Source organism: Leopardus geoffroyi, chromosome C1, assembly GCF_018350155.1.
Source record: "Leopardus geoffroyi isolate Oge1 chromosome C1, O.geoffroyi_Oge1_pat1.0, whole genome shotgun sequence".
Taxonomy (NCBI): domain Eukaryota; kingdom Metazoa; phylum Chordata; class Mammalia; order Carnivora; family Felidae; genus Leopardus; species Leopardus geoffroyi.
In genome coordinates this window covers 206,586,995-206,609,829 of record NC_059328.1, presented here as the reverse complement: position 1 = coordinate 206,609,829, position 22,835 = coordinate 206,586,995, and the positions used below count along the sequence as shown (strand labels likewise).

The window sequence follows — 22,835 nt, the reverse complement described above, 5'->3', positions numbered from 1 at the left end:
ATAAGTTTGAAACCCACCTTTCTAGAGAAGCAGGAAGTTCATGAATTCTGTAGTGACTATGAGTAGATAGTCTCACTCTGTACAGTGTTGTTTCACATGCTGCTCTTTCTGGTGCCGTGGTTAGGAGTAGCTAAGATTTTATTTCATTTTAAAGTTTATTTATTTTGAGAGATACACAGACAGCGTGAGTGGGGAAGAGGCAGAGAGAGAGGGGGAGAGAGAGAACCCCAAGCAGGCTCTGTGCTGTCAGTGTGGAGCCCAGTGAAGGGCTCAAACTCACAAAACTGTGAGATCATGACCTGAGCCGAAACCAAGAGTCAGACGCTTAACCGACTGAGCCACCCAGGCACCCCAGGAATAGCTAAAGTGAAGGTTTAGTAACAGAAGTCTTCCTGTCACATGGAGAGCTACTTTGTGGGTGTAAGAAATGAGTAGCTGTGGATCCAGCTTCTCCTGAATCCGCGATGAGATGTCAGGCTTTGGGTGTCATCCAGTTCTACTTGTTCAGGAAGACCAGGTACCTAATGGTGTCTCAGGCTTGTGGGGACCGCGACGTGAAGTCTTTCTCATCAACACTGACTTGAAAGGCAAATCCGCCAAAACATCGATTCGGCTCGTATTTCTTAAGGTTTCTTCGGTAAGTTGAAAAGTTCATGAGATGAGTTAATATAGGATTGGCAGTGACTTTTGTTTTAGTCTGATAAATCCTTCAACACAATTAGTCACTTAAAATAATGGATGAGCTCTAATATTTTGTCAGGGTAAGGGAACAAAATGAAATAAGGTGTTGCATTTCCCAAAACAGTAGGAAATACTGTGATAGAGAACAAAACATGGATGCATGTATTTAGATAAATAGGTGGACAGATCTTGAGGAAACCACCCTGCCCGTTGGAGCAGCTTTGAAAGGCGTTGGTTAAGGGAATCATTGAGTTCTTTAAAACCACTAACAGCTCTTACTGCTTTTGCAGTAGATATGTTTAAGCATATAAGTTTATTGAATTTACCTGTCTTCAAAATGTTCATTTCCTTTTGATGTATTCATATTTAGTATTTCCTTTTGTTTCAAAGTACAGAACTGGGGTGGTAATTTTTGTTGTTGTTTGTTTTGTTTTTGAGAATTTGATGAAAGCTCCCTTCAGGACACTCCTATAACTTAAACCCCATTTTGTTTCCAAAATTTTGAAGTTGTCACAAGCTATTTTAAAAATGCAAGTACAGGGACGCCTGGGTGGCTCAGTTGGTTAAGCATCTGACTCTTGATTACCGCTCAGGTCATGATGCCACAGTCAAGCCCCATATCGGCTCCCCAAGGAGGAGCCACCCCCAGGAGGAGCCTCCCCAAGGAGGAGGCTCCTGACAGCAAAGAGCCTCCTTGGGATTCTCTTTCTCCCTCTGTCTCTGCTCTTCCCTTGCTGCTCGTGCGTGCCCTTTCTCGCTCTCTCTCTCTCTCTCTCTCTCTCTCTCTCTCAAAAAAGAAAAAAATGCAAGTACAGTACAAAGAACCTTTCCTGAACTGTTGGAGCATAAGTTACTAACCTAATGACCCAATACTCCAGAGTACTTCAGTATGTATTTCCTTCAAACAAGGACATTGTCCTGTATAACGACAATGTAATCATCAAAATCAGGAAAATCCCATTCATCTTAATGCTAACCACCATCTAATCCTGAGACCCTATGCAAGTTTTATTATCTTTTACATCCGAGACTCGTGTTGTCTTTAGCTGCCATGATTCTCTAGTCTCTTTTTGGAGGGTTCTAGAATAGTCTTTACTTGACGTTTATGACCATCTCACTTTTGAAGATTACAGGCCAGTTATTCTGTAGTGCATCCCTCGATTTTGGGTTGTCTGGGGTTTCCTTATGTTAGATTCGGATTTGGCGGAATGTAACAGAAATAATGCTGTCTTCTCAAGTGGCCCAGTTTCCATTTATTTCATAACTGATGGTGTTCACTTTAACCGTTACAGGATGTGTATGTACTAGGTTTTACTACTATAAAGTTATTCCTTTCTCTATTATAATAAACATTTGTAGGAAGAACTTTGAAATTATTTAAATGTTCTGCTCCGAATGTATCTTCCTATTTCTATCAGTATGGACTATTTCTTATTCAGTATTTTAATCCATTATAATAATTGAGTTGCTTACATTGTCCCCAATTTGGCCAGTGAGAGTTCCTTCAAGCTGGCTTCTGTGTCCTTTTAACATGTTCCTATTCTTTATTAGCATTCGCTTGCTTTGGGCACAAGAAAATATTCCCAGTCTTATCTGGAACTTTCCATTGCCCCATTTCTCCATCCTGGTTCTATTTATTAGGGAATGTCGTGTAAAAGCCAAGATTTAGGGTGTGTTTATTGCTGTTGGAGGTGAGAGTTATTTGCATGTGTATAATACACATACATTTTGCACACACATACATTTTCTTTGTGTGTGTGTATGTGTGTGTGTGTTTTCTAAGACCATGAGTCTATAGCAGTGCTCCCATTCCAGCCCAGACATTCAGGGTTCATTCCAGTTTTCTGTTGTTCCGTGTTTGTGTATCTCTTCAACCTGGCTCGCATTATTCCTAACTTATTTACTTACTGGATCAGTGCCCTTGTTTGTAACCAGACTCCGTCTTTCCCCTGCATGTTTGCTGTGCCTCCTCAGGGCTGTCCTCTGCTCAGCTGTGCATGTCCTCTCCACCCCCTTAGGCTCTGACACTCCATGCTGACTCTCTCTTTCTTGATCTGGGGGACACACAGTCCCTAGGGTGGGGATTTCTGCCTTCTTTAGCCTCTTTAGGGCTGAATTGTCCTGGAAAAGTAGGCGGAAAGACTTTTAAGTCTTAAGAAACCTTTGTCAGGAGGTTCTTATTAAAATGAAGGTGGGCGGGGAGGGAAAATGGTTGTATACAATGGAGCTTTTTCTAAAGCTGGCATTAATGTAGAAAACATTTTTGGGCTCATATATATGTTCTGTGTCAGACCTGGAAGCAGGTATATAGCCAAGTGGCCCTGGTTCCTTTTAGTGAGAAATCAAATTTAGATCGCAGTCTGGGTGCCGAGGTTGCTTACTGCTACCGAAGAAGTTGTTGCTTCTGGGACTTTGGTGTGCAGGGCTGGGGAAACCGTTCATTTGTTTTTGTTTTTTTTTTCTTTTAAACAAGAAAACATTGAGTCATATGGATATTTCCAACTTAGAATTAGAGGATTTTTACTTACTATACTTGACTTTATATTTATAGCTCTTTCCTTTACCTTGAAAATCTTGGTTCCTGATGAAGTTATTTGCTCGCTCTGTTTTTCAAAATGACATCCGTATGATTATTAAAACAATTTAAATGTTATCTGCAGTTTTCTTTGTACTTAGGATATAACTTACAAAATGAAGTATATTTCAAGAATTCCAGCTTTCGTTTCTGTTCCGATCACACTGTTCCCTCACTGCCTGTATAGGTTATGATTAGTTTCAGTTATCTTTCTGTGGTTTTTTTTAAATGTGTGTCTGTGTTCTCCATGTTCTCAACTGGGGAGTCGATACTTTCTTTACATACTGTTCTGTACTTTTTTTTTTTTTTTTTTTTTTAACTTAATCTACATTGGAGATCACCCTGCAGCCTTATATGGAGATCTGTCTCTCTCTCTCTTTATGATGTTTGCAGAGTGCTGTACTGGAGTGCCACAGTTTACTCAACCAATTCCCTATCAGTGGACGTAGCTAGGCTGTTTCCAGTCTTTTGCTTCTGCAGATAATGCCATGAAGAATGTCTCTGCATATGTTATTTGGTGTTTTTGCTAGTGTTTCTTTGGGAAAGATTCCTAGAAGTTTGGGATTACTGGGACAAAGGATAAATTCATACTTTTATTAGATAGTGGCAAACACCCCTCTGGAGGACTTATGTCCTAACATCATACAAACCCAGAAGCAGATGAGAAGACCTTTTTTCCTGAACCTTGTTCACAGGCTTGTCAGACTTCCCCCTTTGAGGGGCAATCTTTCAGGAGGAAAGGGGTGTCTACTGTAGTTGTAGCTGGCTTATTCTTGTGAGCGAGTAAACGTATTTTCATGATTCAGGACATTTTTACCTACTTTTGTGAACTTCTGTTCATAGGTCTTGCTTATTTTTTCTTTAGGTATGTTGCTCTTCCCTCTTTTTAGAAACTTACGCATTTAGGAATACTAACCCTTTGTGATGTACATCCAACTATTTTTTATAAGTTTTTAAATTATTATTATTATTATTTTTTTTTTGCCATGTAGATTTTTATGTAATAAAACTTCCCAGTCTTTTCCCTTACTGCTTCTGGATTTTGAGTCATAAAGTTTCTTCCATTCTGTGATGAGGGAGGAATTCTCCATGCTTCCTTTAGTGCATAAGTGTTTCATCATTTTACATTTAAACCTCTCTGTAATTTATCCTGAGTACATTTGAGGAATAGATCCAGTCTTTTTCTTTTTCCATTTGCTTTGTAGATTTTGATACATGCTGTTTTCCAATTATTGCTCTTTTTTTAAATGGTACTATTTAATTTCCTAAATTTATGGTAAATGCTTTTTGGAATCCATGAAAGAGTACAAGAGATCCAAACTTTTATCTCTGATATCTTTAAAAGATGAAATGAGTTTTGGAAGTCCATTAGTTACATTGAACCAGGTACAGGAGAAAACATGCAGGTATATGAATGGGTGGGACCCTTTCAAGAAAAGAAAACCTGTGTTGTTCAACTCTGGAGAACGGTTTCAAGAAATTTGCAAGCAAAGATTGGCGTGATAGTGTCCTTAATCAGCCCAACCTTTGTGGTCTATTAGCAGTCTTTCCCAACATTAAAATAAATGTCGTATTTATATGTAGAGGTGGGTAATTAGAAATTGAGGTGAGTGAGACCTTAATCAGGTAGTATCGAAAAGATTCAGATTCCAAAAGGAAATATTTATGCCATAACTAGGGAATTGATAAAAACCTTTTAGCTGATGGTGTATTTATATGTTGGGTTTATTTTGTAACTGTTTCAAGAATGCATTATGTATCAGAGCAGAGGACTCTGTGTATGATCCTGTTTACACAGGAGCTGGAGCAAATGTTGATACCCATCATCCTTTCAGAGCGCTTTGCAACTTAATAACCAGGTTTCCCATCCAAGGACTTGTTTACAGTGATGTATTTGTGGGGTTGTGGGCTTTTTGGTGGGGTTTTTTTTTGGAGTTTTTTACTTGTATTATCCTCTTGGACTAATAATGAAGTCATTCCTCTGTATTCCAACACCTTTTTCAGTCTCTGTTTTGCTCCCTCCTTGTGTATCGTTGAGCCAGAGGTATAGTTTGATACAGTAACTCTCACTGCTTAGTAGCTAATAGCTTACCATCTATTATGGTTTAGGAAATTAAAATGTCGTTAAAAAAATCACTGACCAACATCTCCCCTCCCCCCCCTTTTTTAAACAAGCAATACATCTGAGAGCCTTAATAACTAATGCTTGCAGATTTAAAAAATATATCTTTTTAAATTTATTTTTGAGGGAGGGAGGGAGGAAGGGAGAGAGAATGAGCAGAGGAGGGGCGGAGAGAGGGAGACCCGGAAACAAAACAAGCTCCAGGCTCTGAGCTGTCAGCACAGAGCGCGGCCCGGGGCTTGAACTCATTAACGACGACGAGATCATGACCTGAGCTGAAGTCGGGTGCTTAACTGACTGAGCCACCCAGGCGCCCCTGATTTAAAAAAAATATTTACACCCAGGGGCACCTGACTTCAGCTCAGGTCATGATCTCATGGTTAGTGGGTTCAAACCCCACATCAGGCTCTGTGCTGATAGCTCAGAGCCTGGAGCCTGCTTCGGATCCTGTGTCTCCCTCTCTGCCCCTCCCCCACTCATTCTCTGTCTCTGTCTCTCTCTCTCTCTCAATCCCTCAAAAATAACTAAAGGTTAATAAAAATATGTTAAGCCATAATCTGCTTTGTTAAAAAACAAAAACCACGTATTTTACTGTGGACTGTGGGGCATTGGGGAAGTGGAAAGTTAGCCAGACGTTCATTAGATGTCTGTCTTCTCCAGAGGTTCTTTCATCTGCCGGCACCTTTTCTCTCTGCTTCCCGTATTATCCTTTACTTACACTCCTTTCTGCCTTTTAGCTTAGTCTTCTCTCTACATCATTGCAGGAATCCCATAGATTGATATTCATTTAAAGCGCTCCCAGGGCACCTGGGTGGCTCAGTCGGTTAAGTGTCTGACCTCGGCTAAGGTCATGATCTCACCGTTCCCAAGTTGAAGCCCCACATCTGGCTCTGTGCTGACAGCTCAGAGCCTGGAGCCTGCTTCGGATTCTGTGTCTCCCTTCTCTCTCTGCCTGTCCCCAACTCCACGCATGCTTTCTGTACTTTGTCTCTCTGCCTCTAATTTTCTCTCTCTCTCTCAGAAATAGATAAATATTTGGGGCCTCTGGGTGGCTCAGTCAGTTAATGGCTCAGATCATGGTCTCATAGTTTGTGAGTTTGAGCCCCATGTCAGGCCCTGTGCTAACAGCTCAGAGCCTGGAGCCTGCTTCGGATTCTGTGTCTCCCTCTCTCTCTGCCCATCCCCCCACTTGTGCTCATGTTCTCTTTCTCTCTCAAAAATAAACATTAAAAATTTGGAAAATAAAATAAAGTGCTCCCAATGTTTTTATATACACGATAGGACAGTTTAACTTCATTCAGTTGAGAGCTTAGATCCTGGTGAGTTATTTTGCTTTATGTTGGCATTGAATAGCTCTGGTCTAATCTTGACCTGTTTGAGAAATCCATGCAGATAGTCATATGGCGACTTGGGCACTTGGAACTACCCCTGAGAACCTGCAGATTCAGGCGGGTTGGGGGTCAGGAACACACTCTTCCTGCTGACGGTTATTCTGGGCAAGACGGGCCAAATGTGAAATTGACAGCTTGCATTGAGAACCCCTGGCCCTCGCCGTCCTTCTGTGTCTCTAGTGTTCTTCCTATCCACCCTCTGCCCCCCTAGGACCCGGGTTCTTATTTGTCCCTTTCTAATCCTTTAAAAATACTTTATTTTCAGGAAGGGATCTGACTTCCGTTCCATTGATACATATCAGTGTGAACTTAAAGAGATGCTTTGATTTTTAGTCACCTTTCTGATTGTGAAGGGAGAACAGTTTGGTCCCATTATAAAAATTTCAAAAAGAATGGGGGCTAATTCAGTGGAATAGAAAAATCTACCCGCCCCCTGAAACCATGCCATGGTGACAGCCACACTCCTATGTGAAAAGAGCATATCTAGGGAGACATGGAAGAAGAAATGTGGGGGAACAGCAGCACTGCCCAGTATAATCGCAAATACAGGCAGTTCTTTATTTACTTGCCTTATTGTAAACATAAACCATGTGACTGTAGTTACAGTATTTTTATTTCTTCTGAGTGATGTTGAAGGCCATAAAGAGTAAACCCTGGAGTAAAAATACCAGATAAGGGGGCACCTGGGTGGCTCAGTCGGTTAAGCATCCAACTGTGGCTCAGGTCATGATCTTGCAGTTTGTGAGTTCCAGCCCCCGTTCGGGCTCTGTGCTGACGGCTCAGAGCCTGGAGCCTGCTTCCGAGTCTGTGTCTCCCCCTCTCTCTGCCCCTCCCCTGCTCATGCTCTGTCTTCCTCTGTCTCTCGATAATAAGTAAACATTAAAAAAAAAAAAAAGACAAAATGCCTCGCTCTAAATGTCTCCAGAACTTCCTGTTTCAGTGAGTAATACCATCAGTAGCTGGTAGGCATTCTGTCACTGCTGTCGTCTCAGCCGCTATACTGTGGCACTCCCCTTCCAGGAGGGGAAAGTTTCTGATCAGTTCTCTTAATTCCTGAGGGCTGCTAGCTTGTTTGAATTACATTCTCTGAACAGAGATTTCCTCTTGGAATTACTTTCCTAGGCGGCTTTGATGCATTTTCCCCCTCAGTAGAACTAAGAAAGGTAGGACTTGGTACCACGCAAGGGAAAGCATCGTTTAATTGGTGTTGTACGAGATGGGATCAGCGTGACCCCCATGAATGTAAGTTTGTGGTTACCATTGCTAGAAATCTAGAAATCTGTTGTGTTAACACTTTGGTATATAATGAGCTAGACAAGGATTCCTATTTTTTTTTTTTTTTTTTTACTGTGTGCTATTACTCTTGGCAAAGGGGAAGAAACCAAGAAAGCAAAAAGCAGTATATACTCTAGAAGCCCTGTATATAACAATGAATAATTGGGAACAACTCCAACATAAGATACTTTAAGAACAGTCTGGCAAACTAGGACATAAATGTAATGGAAATGTTGAAAATGTCTTTAGACATGTGGGTATAAACTAAGTTGAAATGCAGATCCCAAGATGGTATAGACAGCAGCGAAAACGGTAGGAAAGGGTATGTTTCGTCGGACCCGGGGACGCGCGTCAGCTGCGGTGCAGTAAAAACACCGGATGTTGCTTCCAGTCCTTGTGTCGCTGGAGCCCGTGTGACCGAGGACTCCATGCCCTCGTGCGGGCTTCTTCGTCCCTAAGGGGGATGCTGGCATCTGTCCGTCTGCACCACACAGTTGTGGAGAGGCAGGTGAGTTTGGGAAAGCATTTGGGGTGGATACTCTGCAGAGTAAACTCCGGGTAGATTTCCGCTCTGCCCTTGAGACAAGTGGCAGTGGGTGAAAGCAGCACAGACTGGGCTTGTGACGTCAGCTCTGCTGTTACCTGGCCGTATGGTTTCCTTATCCTCTCTGGTGGCCATTTTCTCGTCTCTGAAGTAAAGGCACAGAGAAGATCTTCTCCGAAGTCGTTTCCGGGGTTCAGATCATGCAGGAGTTTCAGAGCTTCAAAAGCAGGCCCTGCCACAGGTTCTAACGGATGCGCTGTTCTCCTCGCCTTTTAGGCGGTGTCACTGTGGTGCTGCTTTATCTGCTCGTGTTACTCTAGCCTTGTCTCAAGAATCTGGAATTTATTCTTAGTGTGCCTATGATGTGTGAGATTTCTGAAAAAACACAGTTGTTTTCCCTGGAATGCTCTAGGTTTTGTCAGTATTATGTTGTATTGATAATTCTGCAGAGCCTGCTTGGGTCTGTCCTGAGGTTAGAGGTTGTCAGGTTCCTTTCCCCCTCTTAAGTTCTGTTTATTTTATTTTAAACCAGAAGAAGTTTGCAAACATGGAACGGACAGCTTGACCAAAAGGTTGAAAACCTTATCCCGCGGGCCATCTGTGCTCTGGGCCACACACACACAGGTGCCCCGTTTCAGTGGCCGTCAGCACCGTCCGATCCTGTGGCTTGCCTGGGGCGAGTCCCCTGATCTCCTTGTACTTTGCTTTCTCCCATCTGTAACTTGCCCGTCCTCGGGGGCCTGGCCAGGGCTGACTGGGGCTGCGGCCCGGCCCTTCCTACGCACGGAAGGAGAGGAATAGAAGGCAGAGTTTAACAGTCTCGGGTTCTTTCCTTTTTTGCGCGCACTCCCTACGTGTCAGCAGAAATCTAGTTCTGAAACTACGGCCCATCTGCCGTAACTGCACGCTTGAAGTTCTCTTTACTCCATGTTTGTCAAAGGTCTGAAATAAGTTAACTAATTGTGAAATTATAGATACAGTCTTATATACTTAACATTCCCATTCTTTCCCCAGTTAACCCTACGATGGTCTCCTTATGATTATTATTTCACTATAATTGTGGAGAAAGTGTAAAGTTGTTCATACTTGCCTTGAGAAACTGCCTCCTTAAAGGATTTTATTAGGTGAAAAACTAGAAAAGAACCATTTTATTAGTCTAGGAAAGCAGGATGGTCCTACCTTTTATTTCTGAAGTTGCTATTCTAAAACTGTCTTAATGTGTTTAAGAAATGTAACAGGTTAGGGGAAATGATGGAAGCATCAGACAAATGTAGGACAATGGCATTATTTAGAACAGGAGTTGTCAAAATCAGTAGTCCATGAGGACACTTGTTAACCAGGAGTTAAAAATCCTTTGGTTTTATACAAGTAAATTTGAGACTGATTTAAAATCGCAACTGGATGGGTCACTTTTTTTTTTTTTTTTTTAAAGTTCATGTTTGAGAGTGCACATGCATGAGCTGGGGAGGGGCAGACAGAGAGAGAATCCCAAGCAGGCTCTGTGCTATCAGCACAGAGCCAGATGCAGGGCTCAAACTCAGGAACCATGAGATCATGACCTGAGCCGGAGGCAGACACTTAACCTACTGAGCCACCCAAGCACCCCTGGATGGATCACATTTAAATTCTAACATTGCTGACCTTCTTCAGCTTTTTAAATATGAGTAGGTGGGTATGAGAGAGACATAGACATAGACTAGACTTTAAAGTAGGTCTTAAAAAGTAATAGCCACGAAGTTACAAATTTGTTGATACAAAGTAAACTGGGAAATTTTGGAGTTTTGTCATAAAGTGATTATGGTGATTTATTTATTTATTTTGAGAGAGGGCACAAGTGAGTGAGGGGCAGAGAGAGAGAATCCCATGAGAGGTGGGGTGGGGAAGGAGAGGAGAGAGAGAGAAGTGGGGCTCGAACTCACAGTGTGATCATGACCTGAGCCAAAGTCAGATGCTTAATGACAGCCACCCAGGTGCCCTGTGGTGATTCATTTTAAAAGGTTTTTTTTTTTGTTTTTTGACCCAGACAAATACCACGTTTATTTCACAAACACCGGGAAAATGGGTTGGGGTGGAGTTGGGACACAGGTGCACAGCTGCGCACGGTCATCAGTGACCCGCTTCCCACACTGAGGCTCCAGCCAGGCAGCGCCTCCAAGTTGACAAACGAGTGAGTGCAGGGAGGGCCCTTGAACACCAAGCCCCCTGCAAGGCCAGCTGTCCCAGGAAAACCACAAATGAGAGTGGGACACGGCCCCACCGTACAGATCATCTAGCCACCCGTCTTCACTCTGGAGGTCTGCAGGATTGCAACAGTGACCCCAAAGAGGCCACTGGCGCTGCCAGATCTCCACGATGAGAATCTTTACAAAGAGGCTGGGGTTCTGTGCATCAGCCGGGGCAGCTCCACTGCCCACGATGCCCACGCAGACTCCACAGAAGAGGTTAGACAGGCCCACCGTGAGGCCAGCCCCACACATGCAGTAGCCTGCATGGTAGTTTCGATGTGCAGCGGCCTGGGGGTCAGTGGCACTGAAAGGCTCAGCCAGGTTGCTAATCACAATTGCCACGATGACGCCATAGATGGCCACAGCTTCACTGTTTTAAAAGATTTTTTATTGAAGACATTTTCCTTTTGTTGGAAGACTAGATAGTCTGGGCTCGGCTGATTCCTTTTTCAGAATAAAGTCTACAGGATCCAGTCCTTACCTGCAGTAGGGGTTTTGCCCTGCCCGGTCTCCGTAGGCTGTTGCCGTGAGTGCAGGTTTCCTCCTCGGTCCCGTGCTGTGGGGTTAAGTAGGCACCCTCTCCGATCACGTCCGGTGGCCTTTGCTTTAAGAGTTAATGATGTCTGCAGGTGTGTTGGGATTAGCACTGTAAAGTTGTGTCAGGGCTTTTTCTTTCTTTTGATCTTCTGAAAGGGATGAAAGATAGCCATTAAACTCGAGGGATTAGGTCCCCTCTCTTTAAAGACTTTAGGTACCATAAATATTTCACTTCAGATGTAAGGCAAAGAATTATATACATCTAGGGGGAAACGGGTGTTTTATATTACCAGTTGGAAATTATTCAGTCTCCACTTACAAATTGAATGAGCTTTGTAGAGATACTTTTCTCCCAACCTGTAGTGGACTGAGATTGGGGGAAAAAAATGTGCAGGTTTAAAGCTCAGTAATTATACTGATTTTTTTTTTTTTTTCCTTCTAAAACCTTTTTCTTTGTGTTTATAAGTTAACATGCTGTCTCTGTCGTGCTTCCTCCCTGCCCGATGGGGTCTCCTCACTCCGCTGCTACACCAAGAACTGCCTCTGACACTTCAAGAACCAACTGCCGTGCACCCATGTTCGGTTTAAGTGTGTGTTCAGTTTTTTAAAAGAGGCCCTATGTTTTGTTCTTTCTCTTCCTTTAAGCTAACACTGCTTAGAAAGGGAAAGTGAGGTTGACGTGCCCGCGGCAGAGTTAGACGGTTCTGGTCACTGAACTCTCAAGAAGCTGGTGGGAAACCAGGAGGGGAGCCCTGCATTCGGGGTTGTGGTTTCAGCCCCGTTCCACTCTACCCACGTCATGCCAGGATGGAAGGCTGGGAATGTCCTTGTCCTTCGTGTTTTCCTAGGATGGACTGTCGCACCGTGGAATGGTATTGAGAATTAGGACTTCGGAGAGGAAGGGGTAGGCTTGGTAGGTGCCAGCCCTAGAATCAGCCTGTTAAATGATGATTCCTATCCCCACCCCATATCACATCATCAGCCATTTAGAACAGATTTAAAATACAGTCAGCTCAGTGGCTTAGGGTATCTGTATGATTCTGCATTTTGTATTTTGTCCCTGAATTTATGGAGAGCTCTGTGTGGTTATTTGTATTTAAGCCGATAGTGGTGTTTTCTGTTATTTGCTGTGACACATGTGAGATACACTCAGTCCTTTTCCAGAGCTCCTTGCCCCCTTTTTATTTTGTTCTTGCCTTTTTATTAGAGAAATATCTGGGTGATGAAGTACCAGATTGCAGGCGGTTAAATATGGGGATTTGAATCCTGAGGCATGTCTCAGTGATGTGAAGGGAAAAGTAAAATTGTGAGTAGATGATTGTTAGCGATGGTCAAAAGAAGCGATGGCCAGATGAAGATAGCCACTGGCAGGGGTTTAAGGTTAAGGAATTAAGAGCCTCGTGCTTGATAACGCTGCGCCACGTTCCGATTAGAGATCTGCTCAGTTACCGCCTTAAACCTTTACTTCCGATGCTTCATAAAATTATAGGAATGGCTCTGTGTGTGAAGCTTATCCAAACTTTGGGCCTATAATATAACCCTAAAAGAAAGACAGGGGCAAAAAGAAACTGTGAAAGGTGTTTGGCAGCGAGCAAGAGTGGGAGCTCACCAACGCTTTGAAGGTCAATTAGCCAGAAAATGTGCTAAAGACTGGGTGCGGTGCCGCGTTACTGGCCGAGAATTACCCCCAAGGTCCTCAAAGTGGTCCTGCCGCCCGAGCCAGAGAGACAATTACAGACCTGGAGGAGATGCTACAAAAGCTTTAATTAAGGGACTTACTTACACCCCACTAGGTTTTGGAAATTAAATTCTTGCTTGTGCTTAACTGATGTTTCTTTTGTCTGGGCTTCCACGTGGATTTCAGCAGAGAGCACTGTTTTCCCCTGGGTCTGCTTTCCGTTGGAAGCCGCTTCACTGTGATGGATACCGGCAAAGCCGAGAGTTTAATCCTTGCAGGGAACCGGGTGGAAAAGTGAGCCGAGGAGCTTTCTGCCAGGGAGCGTTTTGGACACAGGTTGAAAATTGTCGTGTTTAGACACACCTTAGTACCCCCGGAAACCAGGACCTCTCTTTGGGCTTAGACACGTGAAGAAGGGTAATAAGCAGATGTATTTTGTAGAATTTGAATTTTAGAATTCCCATTCACAGGGCACCATGACTTTCCTTGAATTGGCAGCTTTATGTCTCTAGACCCAGCAGGCCGCTCTTTCTCCAGAAACATGTGTGTGTTTTGTGTCGAGGAGGTTAGAGTAGCCTCTGTCATCCAGGTCTGGTTGTTCACAAGCCCAGACCCGTGGTGAGGCTGCATTCAGATGTGACTTCTCCTAAAAGGACTGATTTAAGTTGCATCCAGTCCCAGGCAGTGCGTTACGATGCATTGATCTGCCTGTGTTCCTGAGCTCAACCATCCTGCTATCGATGGGAGACGTTGTCATCTTCGAACTCGGGCCTAATGGCTCCTTTACTCCAGTCTGTTCCCTTTGTTTCCATAGTGAAGCAATTCTCTTATTTCTTGTCTCTCTTCCTTGGAGTGATTTATTTCTGCCTGCAAAGTTTGGTTTGAGCCATAACATTTTAAAAAGCACTAAGAAATGCTTGTGTTCCAATAATTTTAAATTTTCTTTCAGTATTTCTAGTCTATACCTATCATCAGTCAGGAGGTCCATTTTTTAGGTCCTCTCCGTACCCTTTGAAGTCCCTTTGTGTGCCTCTCAACCTGTGTGTGGGAAGACCAAAACTTCCTCCTTGCTCTAACTGAACAGAAGAGTCAATAAAATCAGAAGTACTGGGGCCCCTGGGTGGCTCAGTCAGTTAAGCGTCCGACTTTGGCTCAGGTCATGATGTCATAGCTCATGAGTTCGAGCCCCGCGTCAGGCCCTGTGCAGCCAGCTCAGAGCCTGGAGCCTGCTTTGGATTTTCTCTCTCTCTCTCTCTCTGTCTCTCTCTCTCTCTCTCTCACACAGAAATAAGTAAACATTTTTTTTTTTATAAATTTTTTTTTTTTCAACGTGTATTTATTTTTTTTGGGACAGAGAGAGACAGAGCATGAACGGGGGAGGGGCAGAGAGAAAGGGAGACACAGAATCGGATACAGGCTCCAGGCTCTGAGCCATCAGCCCAGAGCCCGACGTGGGGCTCGAACTCACGGACCGCGAGATCGTGACCTGGCTGAAGTCGGACGCTTAACCGACTGCGCCACCCAGGCGCCCCAGAAATAAGTAAACATTTAAAAAAAAAAAGAAGTACTTATCATCATCTGACCTTGTCAGGAAAGAGAAATTGCAAAAAAACAATCGTGGTGTCACGGGTTAAAGGGTGCAGTTTTCAGAAAGTGAAGTTTCTGAAGAACTCCGTTACCGAACTTCCCTCTTCCGTGCGGTGGGTAGAGGAGGGCTCCCCCTGGTCCAGGCGTCCGAGGCCCCCTTGGTGCGGCGGCTGCTCTACAGCAGGGTCCTCTGACCCCGGCCAGGTTAGCGGGTGGTGATGACTCGGACGGACCCGTGTGCTGGCCTGAGAGCTTTTGGCATTTACGTTATTTAGAGCGCTCTCCTACTTGAATAGATCTTAAATAATGCATCATAGCGAATTTCAGTTTTCTTTGCAAAGAGGGAAATTGTATTTCGTGATAGGAACATTTTTGTTTGACCGAGTACCCGACTGGTTAACAAGCTAAAGCCAAATGTGGTCAGAACTTCTGGAGAAAGGGGCAGATGGCATGAGCACACTTGCTCACTGAAGAAGAATGTAACTGAATTTTGCTGAAAAGCACTGATTCCAAAGGTTCTTTTATGAAGTAAAAATTCCGAGTTCTTATCTCTTCAGCTTTATTTTGCTAACATTGTTAGAACTAGTACATCTGGCTTAGATTCTAAAATAGTCTGGTTTTATGCTTCAGTTAAAATGAATCCAATCAAATTGGAATTTGAAGATAGATAAAAAGGATTTTGATACACAGGGAGGATTCTTAAACAGAGCAGGGTTAGCAGGGAAGGTCTTAAGCCTCCTTTCTTTCTGGATGGCCTTTAGAAACAGGCCGCTGGTGGTTTCAGTTAGTGTAGGGCATTCAGCCGTAGTTGTGTGTGTGTGTAAAGGGGTGACGGACGGTGGAGCGAGCGGCCTCCTCAGCGGTCCTTCCAGTGTCCGACTCTTGGTTACACTGCTTACCGTCAACACTTAGACAAGCTCCACGCTTTGTTGTCTAAAGATTTCTTTTATTAGGGTGGGGGTGGGGTTAGTTTTGTAAATGGGGTTAAAGTGTGCCATCTTTATCAGATTTAGTGATCTCTCACTTCATCCGTTCGGTTTGCTTTCTGTGTTGAGTCCCCCCTCTGTCCAAGCGTGGATTCATGTGCACAGCCAAATACAAACTCCAAATGCAGTCCAGTGAAATTTTCTAATAAGACATTGGAACAAAATTGTTTAGGGGGAGGTGAGGAACAGACCATTTTGTATTTCAGCCCAGGGTGCTCTGAGAGTTAAGAGTGACAATTAAAAATGTTTTTTAGGTGGGGGCACCTGGATGGCTAAGTCAGTTAAGCGTCCGACTTTGGCCCAGGGCATGATCTCAGTTTGTGAGGTCGAGCCCCGCATCGGGCCCTGCACTCACCATGTGGAGCCTGCTTTCCATCCTGTCTCCCTCTCTCTGCCCCTCCCCAGCTTGCGTGTTCTCCCACGCTCGTTCTTTCTCAAAAATAAACAAAACACTGTTTTTCAGGAACATAAACATACATCCTTCTGGGCTGACTGGGAAGGGTGTGAAATTGCCCTGTGTCTTCGTGGTGCAGCTGGTACTGACGTGTTCGTGGTCCCCCTCCACCCCTCTTCATCATGCTGACCTTGGAGCCATTAGTACAGACTCAGCAGTTTATCCTTTCATAAATAATGCACTCGCTCCGAAACAGCAGGCTGCAGGCTTGTGGCCCAGACCTGCTGGGTATTTATAGTTCATGCCAGTAAATGTTTCGGTTGAATCGGTCAGGAGCTGTGGGCCTGATCTCTTTTCAAGTTGGTGGCTAGAGAAGTGAGTCAGCTCCCACCCCCCCCCACCCCCCACCCCCCACCACAACCTTGAGGAGGGAAGAGCACTGCTGAACTCTGTGGCCCTGGCCAGCTGGCGAATCTGGAGGGGCTTGTAGGTTTGCTTGTGTTTGGCTGTTTGAGCCTCAGTACCAGTTCCTGGTTTGGTGAGCCATGTCTCTGCACTGACACCAGATGAAGAGAGCACTTCCTGCCTATCTTGAAGTAAATCGGGGGTCAACCCAGACTTGTTTGGTGCTGGCCTTTGCTGTGGTTTTACGGGAGAGGCTCCAGAACTGCTGAGAAAGTGCTTTCTCCCACAGGAATGGGGGTTGCATTCTGCTAACAAGGCCTAAGCCTGCCGATGACAGCGCAAGCTTGTGCTTCTCTGTGCAAGAAGGTAGAAAAGAGTGAGGGTGGAATAGTAAATGAATTTTTATCCAGCAAGGATGACTATGGAAAAACCTGTTTCAAAACAGGTTCTTCCCATGTAAGGTCATCAGTTTTACGGTTCACTTTTCCCCTTTGTCCTTCCTCCCTGCCAGGTTCCCCTAGGACTTCTCCAGCTGTGCTCGTCAGCCTCCTTTTCTTGATCCTTCCTGCCTGGAGCTCTGGGATTAAAAAAAAAAAAAAAGGAAGGAAGGAAGAAAAGAAAGAAAAAGACAAACCATACAGGACCCTGACTTTGATATTTACTGCTTAACCTTTTCCTTGTAAGAGTTGCTAGCTGTAATACCAAAAATAATTTCAAGACTAGAAAGTGTGAGGAAGCACTTTCATTTACTAGCCAGTGGCTTAAAGAAGTTATTTTTCAAGCAGACTAGTGAGCCTGCAGTGTTAAATGTCTGTTGACTCTCTGGCCGGGAGAAACATTGATTTCTCTCTTTCAGGTGCTGCCTTCTTCCCCGGGAGATGCGCCGAGATCTTGGCCAGGGGTCAAAGCATCGGGAAGCTCGGGGTCCTTCATCCTGATGTCATCACTAAATTTGAGCTGACCATGCCCTGCTCCTCCCTGGAAATCAACATCGAGCCCTTTTTGTGAAGATGGGTCTCTGCCGTGTGACTCTCTCCCGGAGCATTCTGCTCCTTCCCTGGTGTCCTTGAGTCGTCTCTGCCCTCCCCCCCCCCCCCCCCCCCCCCCCCCCCCCCCGGGACCATTCGCTTGCGCTTTAATGTTTAATAAAGTAGAAAGTCGTGTCTGGCTCCGTGTGTAGAGGCCGCCCGCTCCCTGCATTAGGCCAGCTTGTGCGAACACGCTGTCTGTGAAGCCGCGTTACGAGGAGAAGCCCAGAGGACCGCAGGACGGAGCCTTGCTGATGAAACCAGCGCTGATGCGGGAGAATGGAAGAATTTGTTCCTTCTCCATCTGACGTGCAGCCAGCAGTGGGAAACAACAGTAGCTTTGGGAAACGATTAGGGAGCAGCGGCCGTCTGGCAGTTATAGCCTTCGAAGTCCTTTGAAAGTGAAAGAAGACGAGTATTTGAAGTGCTTGAAGGTGCGTGGGTGTTTCCACTCTGATATCCTGAGACGGAGTTCACACAACACACATCTGTTCTGCTAGACGAGTTAAAACAAACGTGTTGATAGCAGTGCGGTATGAACATTCGGAAACCATGAAAGAGTATTTTTGCCCCAGGCTATACGTTCTGCTGTAATCAATACTATAAAATCATGGCTTTAAATACTTAATTGAGCAACTAGGTTCTGTCTTATTTTGCAGGGAAGTATTAGGTCTCTCCTCTGATGCTAAGTGTGTCGGTCTGCCTTGTCTTGCCTCCTAATTTACTTTTATTTCTTTGATCTAGACTCCTCCAATAGGTACTGAAAAAAGGTCAGATGTTTGAGATAAGTTCTCAATTCCTGTTAAGATGATGAAACAATAAAATGTAAAACTTTAAGTCCACTAGAAATAACAAAGTTAGAAAGAATTAGGTTCTTGGAGCTTGTGCTGAGCCTACTACAGAGTAACCCAACCCTCTTACTGCTCTGAATCAGGGCAGCGGTGTCCAGCCTAGTAAGATTTGTGAACATACAGACTTTCACCACTGCTTCCCCGTTCTGTTTAGGGCATTTAAATGAAGAGAGAGCTCACAAAAAAGAATGTACGTCAAAAGGTTTTGTGTCCAGCATGCATACCTAAAGATTTCTTGCAAGTTAAGACAACCCAGTTTTTTTTTAAATGGACAAAAGATTTGAACAGATATTTCCTGCAGATAAATGAAATAAGCATCGGGAAAAATTCTCATTAGTCATCAGGGAGATGCAAATAAAAACCACAGTATGAATTGAAATGGCTGAAATTTGAAAGACTGGCTCATACCGAGCGTTGGTGAGACCCGTGCCATGGGACCTCCGTGTCCTGCTGGTGGAAACGGAACAGTGTTATTTATAGTAGCTTCAGCCCAAATGTTCATCAGCAGCTGAATAGCTAACTTATAGTACATCCGTATCATGGAGTAGTTCTCGGCAATACAAGGGGATGAGCTACTGAAGAAGAACATGAATGAATCCCTAAGCATGCTCAGGGGGAAAAAAAAAAACCAGACCCAAGACTACATGTGATTGCACATAAATGAAATTCTAAAAGAGTCGGTGGTACACTGGCTGGCTAGAGCTTGCAAAGGGTAGAGGGCTAAGCTGTTGGGGACGATGGGACGGATCTATCCTAACTGGCATGGTAATTAGGATGTAGCTTATTACCTCAGCAAAGATGGGAGAAACACGTTAACGTAGTTAATAATCTTGCACCCCACATCTATGCCTAGGGTAAAAGCATGAACTGTGGAATTGGTGTGTCTGTTTAAAGTGGTTTACTGGTCCGCTCTTCAGGAGATACTGTCCCTCCAGGTTGTCTATAAAGTCCAGGTTCGTGGGCCATGTGATAGCCATGGTTGAAGTGAGTGGATATCCTGAGATACCCTGTTAGGCAGCCACCTGGATGTTTTTTGGTCAGAAACTACTTGTAATGAAAAACCCACTGACATCTGATTGTATATCCCAGCATGAAAGGGGAAAGATCAACTCCATCCATCACGGGGATGTTTCTGCCCTCTGAAGCGGGGAAACTGTAGGAAGAAAACCGATATCAGCTACGTTAGGAGAAATGAACCACCAGTTTAGGAACTGAGGCTCCATGGCCAGATCATCTTACACTTGTCCCAGCTGAGGCATTTGAACTGGGGCCGGGCCAGTCGTGGGTACTACCAAAACCTATGTTGGAGAAAACACACCTTCTTTGTGAAAACTGGGAGCCCTAGTATGAAGAGGGAAGTTAGATATAATCGATTTCTTGTTCTAGCTTACAGAAGAGTGCTAGAGCCCGACACTCCTGTATTACTCTCGAGTTTTATATTTTCACCCGTGATCTTGTTGCAACGTTTACGTTTTTATGATAATCATAGGAGATAAAGTAGGCATTCTCCCTGCCTTATGGGAACATTCAACCTTCAGAGAGATGAATGATATGCCCAAAAGTCACATGCTTAACAAATGGGTTTGGGACAATGAGCGACTTGGATTCCCTAGATCACTTGGTGTTTTGTGTCACTTACCCACTTATCCAAAATGTCGGAGTTTTTGAGTTTTATAAAAAACACGGAAAAACAAAGTTAAAAATCTCAACTATAGAAAATCGTACAAAGCTAGACCTTCCCAGGCTAATCTACCCTTTCTGCCCCCAGTCTCCTACTGAAGTAACTAACCACTGTTAATTTGGCTTGTGCTGTTCCTGACATTTTCCTTAGTTTGGACAGTCAGCCACACATAGGCTCACAGTTTTGGGGCCAGACTCTGCTCACTGATTCGCAACAACCTTCGGTTTCTATTTTACATAGTATTTTACATCATGACACTTCACTCACCATGTCTTATTTTTCTAGGTCAGGACCTGTAGACCCACGTCATTCTATTCCTCTGCTGACCTTGTTTCCCAATCTGCGAGTACAGTGATCAGTGGACCTCCACATGCCAGCCCCCAAAACAGTATTAGCTTAGAGGCCATGAAAACCCAGGCCTAATGGCTGTACAAACATCCACATTTGCTATTTGATAGATGCATTCGGAGAGGCGAGGGGCTACTTAGATAGTTCTTACGTGTGCCTTTTACACCCAAACAGTATCTTATCCCAGTAGGTTACATTCCCAGGTGTAAAGAATGTTAAATTATTACCTTTTATTTATTTAAAAAAAAATTTTTTTTAACGTTTATTTTTGAGACAGAGACAGAGCATGAACGGGGGAGGGTCAGAGAGAGAGGGAGACACAGAATCTGAAACAGGCTCCAGGCTCTGAGCGGTCAGCACAGAGCCCAACGCAGGGCTCGAACTCACAGACCGTGAGATCGTGACCTGAGCCGAAGTTGGACGCTTAACTGACTGAGCCACCCAGGCGCCCCGAATTATTACCTTTTAAACAGGGGTAGCCCAACTAGGGCCCAGCTGGCACTCTTGCCCTCAGCAACAAGGGGCTCGTCACATTGGGAAAAGAGCACTGCTTACAATCCTGTGTCTCAGTCTTAGCTGCTATTTTTGCTTGAAGCTTTCTGTAAATACCACTAACCCCAATGCTTGGGTATTGAGTTGGCTTTTTTGGTCCATTTTATCCAAAAGCAGACAGGTGGCCTTAAAGGGACACAACTGCCTTCAGTAAAATATGCCCTTTAAACAGCAGAAGCATTTGACACGTCTGATATCTTCCAGGCTGTGGCTTATTATAAGGAGCCTGGATATATTATTTTTAAAAAGGTAGAGGCTGGCATACGTAACGGAACTCAAGGCACCAGTACAGCCCTGGGACAATCTACAAGCAGCTCCCTGACCCAGCTCAGCGCGAGGAGATCTGCCTCCTTGGGTAAAGGTACAGGAACCAAACAGCCAATCCTTGAGAAGTCAGCCGGGCCACAAGCAAGGCCAAGCCGACCCAGGGCGATTTTAGTTTCTACTACTGCCTGCTTTCTTGTCCAGTCTCCCACCCTCCTCTGACTTCCTAGTAAACAGGATGACGACAGACATTGTAACTCAGCTGTGGGTTGAAGAAATATCTCCAGCAAAGGGTTTGATTGAGTTATGTCTATGGCTAAAGCCCAGTATGTTTCTTCTCCCTCATGGGACCGATGCAGTGTGGTAAGAATACGCTCAAGGCCTCCATTCAAGTCTTTGACTCATCCCTAAGGTTTGGCTTTGACTGTCTCTGTTTAAGGAGCATGACGTGATTCTGCATAGAAAACATTTTGAAAAGCCCCCCTCTCCCTGTTTTAGGAGGCACTTGTAAGAGATAACTGCTAGGTGTTCCAAGTTGCAGATCTTATCAGCCATACAAAGCAAATCTGACCTTTAAGACAGAAAAGTGAGGATGTTGAGGAAACCTGGTAGCGAAATAAAGTTCCTGCACTCCACAAGTCACAACTTTTTGTCCTGAGGAATGAAAATATTTCTCTAAAAGAAACACCTGCTTAGGGCCAGCAAGAAACCAGTTGTAAAGGATACAAACCTAGTAAGCCCCCACACTGGCGCTGGAATCGTACAGAGTAAAAGACCAATCAGAGATGGCTGGGAGTAGACCTTTCTCAGCTGTGTTAGGTAGAACATCCAAACAGCGTTTGGGGGGACGACACAAGGTAAGCCAGAGGGAAGGGCACCCTGTGAGCAAACTGCACTGTAGGGAAGAGAGGGACCCTGTAGGTGAGATGCCTTCGGGAAGACACCAGACATAAACCTGTCTGCAAAGGCCCCTGAGTCTCTAGCTGAGTATCAATCAGCCTGTGCACATGGGGCCAGCACCCATTACAGAGACTACCTCTAACCATCCACGGAGAACTGAACCATTCATTCCTGGAGCTCACAGAGGGCAGGTCAGAGCTAGAAAACCCCAGGAATCAAAAGGTTATGTGGAGAAGGGCTAGATGGATTTTGCCTCAGTAGTTGGGGAAAACCAACTCTAGACTAAACGCCATTCCAGTTGTGCCTAATAAAGCTTAAAAACAAGGCCAAAAGAAACTATTTGCGAGAAATGAACTGCATCCTAGAACACAGCTTAAGGATATTTATAGTAATACAAAATATCCAGCACCCAACAGTGTAAAACTCACAGTGTCTGGCATCCAACCAAAAATTACCAGGCAAGCCAAGAAGCTGGGAAACCTAACCAATAATGAGGAAGGGGGGAAAAAAAATCAGAAACTGACGAATGTGCCATAGGTGATAAAATTAATAGGATATTATTGTAACTGTCCTCCATATGTTTAAGATGCTAGAGGAAAGACTGAACAAGTGGAAACACAGAAGGTACAGATTTTCAATTTCTAGAGAAGAAAACTATGAGATAAAGGAATAAGCTGATAATAATACCAATACCTATGGAATAACAGAACTGATGGACTTCATGAAAGTTTCACAAAAATAGCTTCCCAGCCAAGTATTCTTACCAGCACCTAATTAGGATGGCTAACGTGGCCTGTGCATGCTTTGCCCC

At 44.3% G+C, this 22,835-nt stretch overlaps 1 protein-coding gene and 1 pseudogene across 1 annotated transcript in view; one reads left to right on the top strand and one right to left on the bottom strand.

Moving 5' to 3' along the window:
* Positions 1–18,056, top strand: part of FARSB (phenylalanyl-tRNA synthetase subunit beta) — a 72,342-nt gene extending 54,286 nt beyond the window's left edge. The window contains exon 17 of the mRNA XM_045481435.1: positions 17,257–18,056. Within this exon, the coding sequence (XP_045337391.1) occupies positions 17,257–17,408 (152 nt within the window). The 3' untranslated portion in view covers positions 17,409–18,056. The remainder of the gene's footprint in view (positions 1–17,256) is intronic.
* Positions 10,599–11,927, bottom strand: LOC123599777 (annotated as a pseudogene).
* Positions 18,057–22,835: the final 4,779 nt, after the last annotated feature.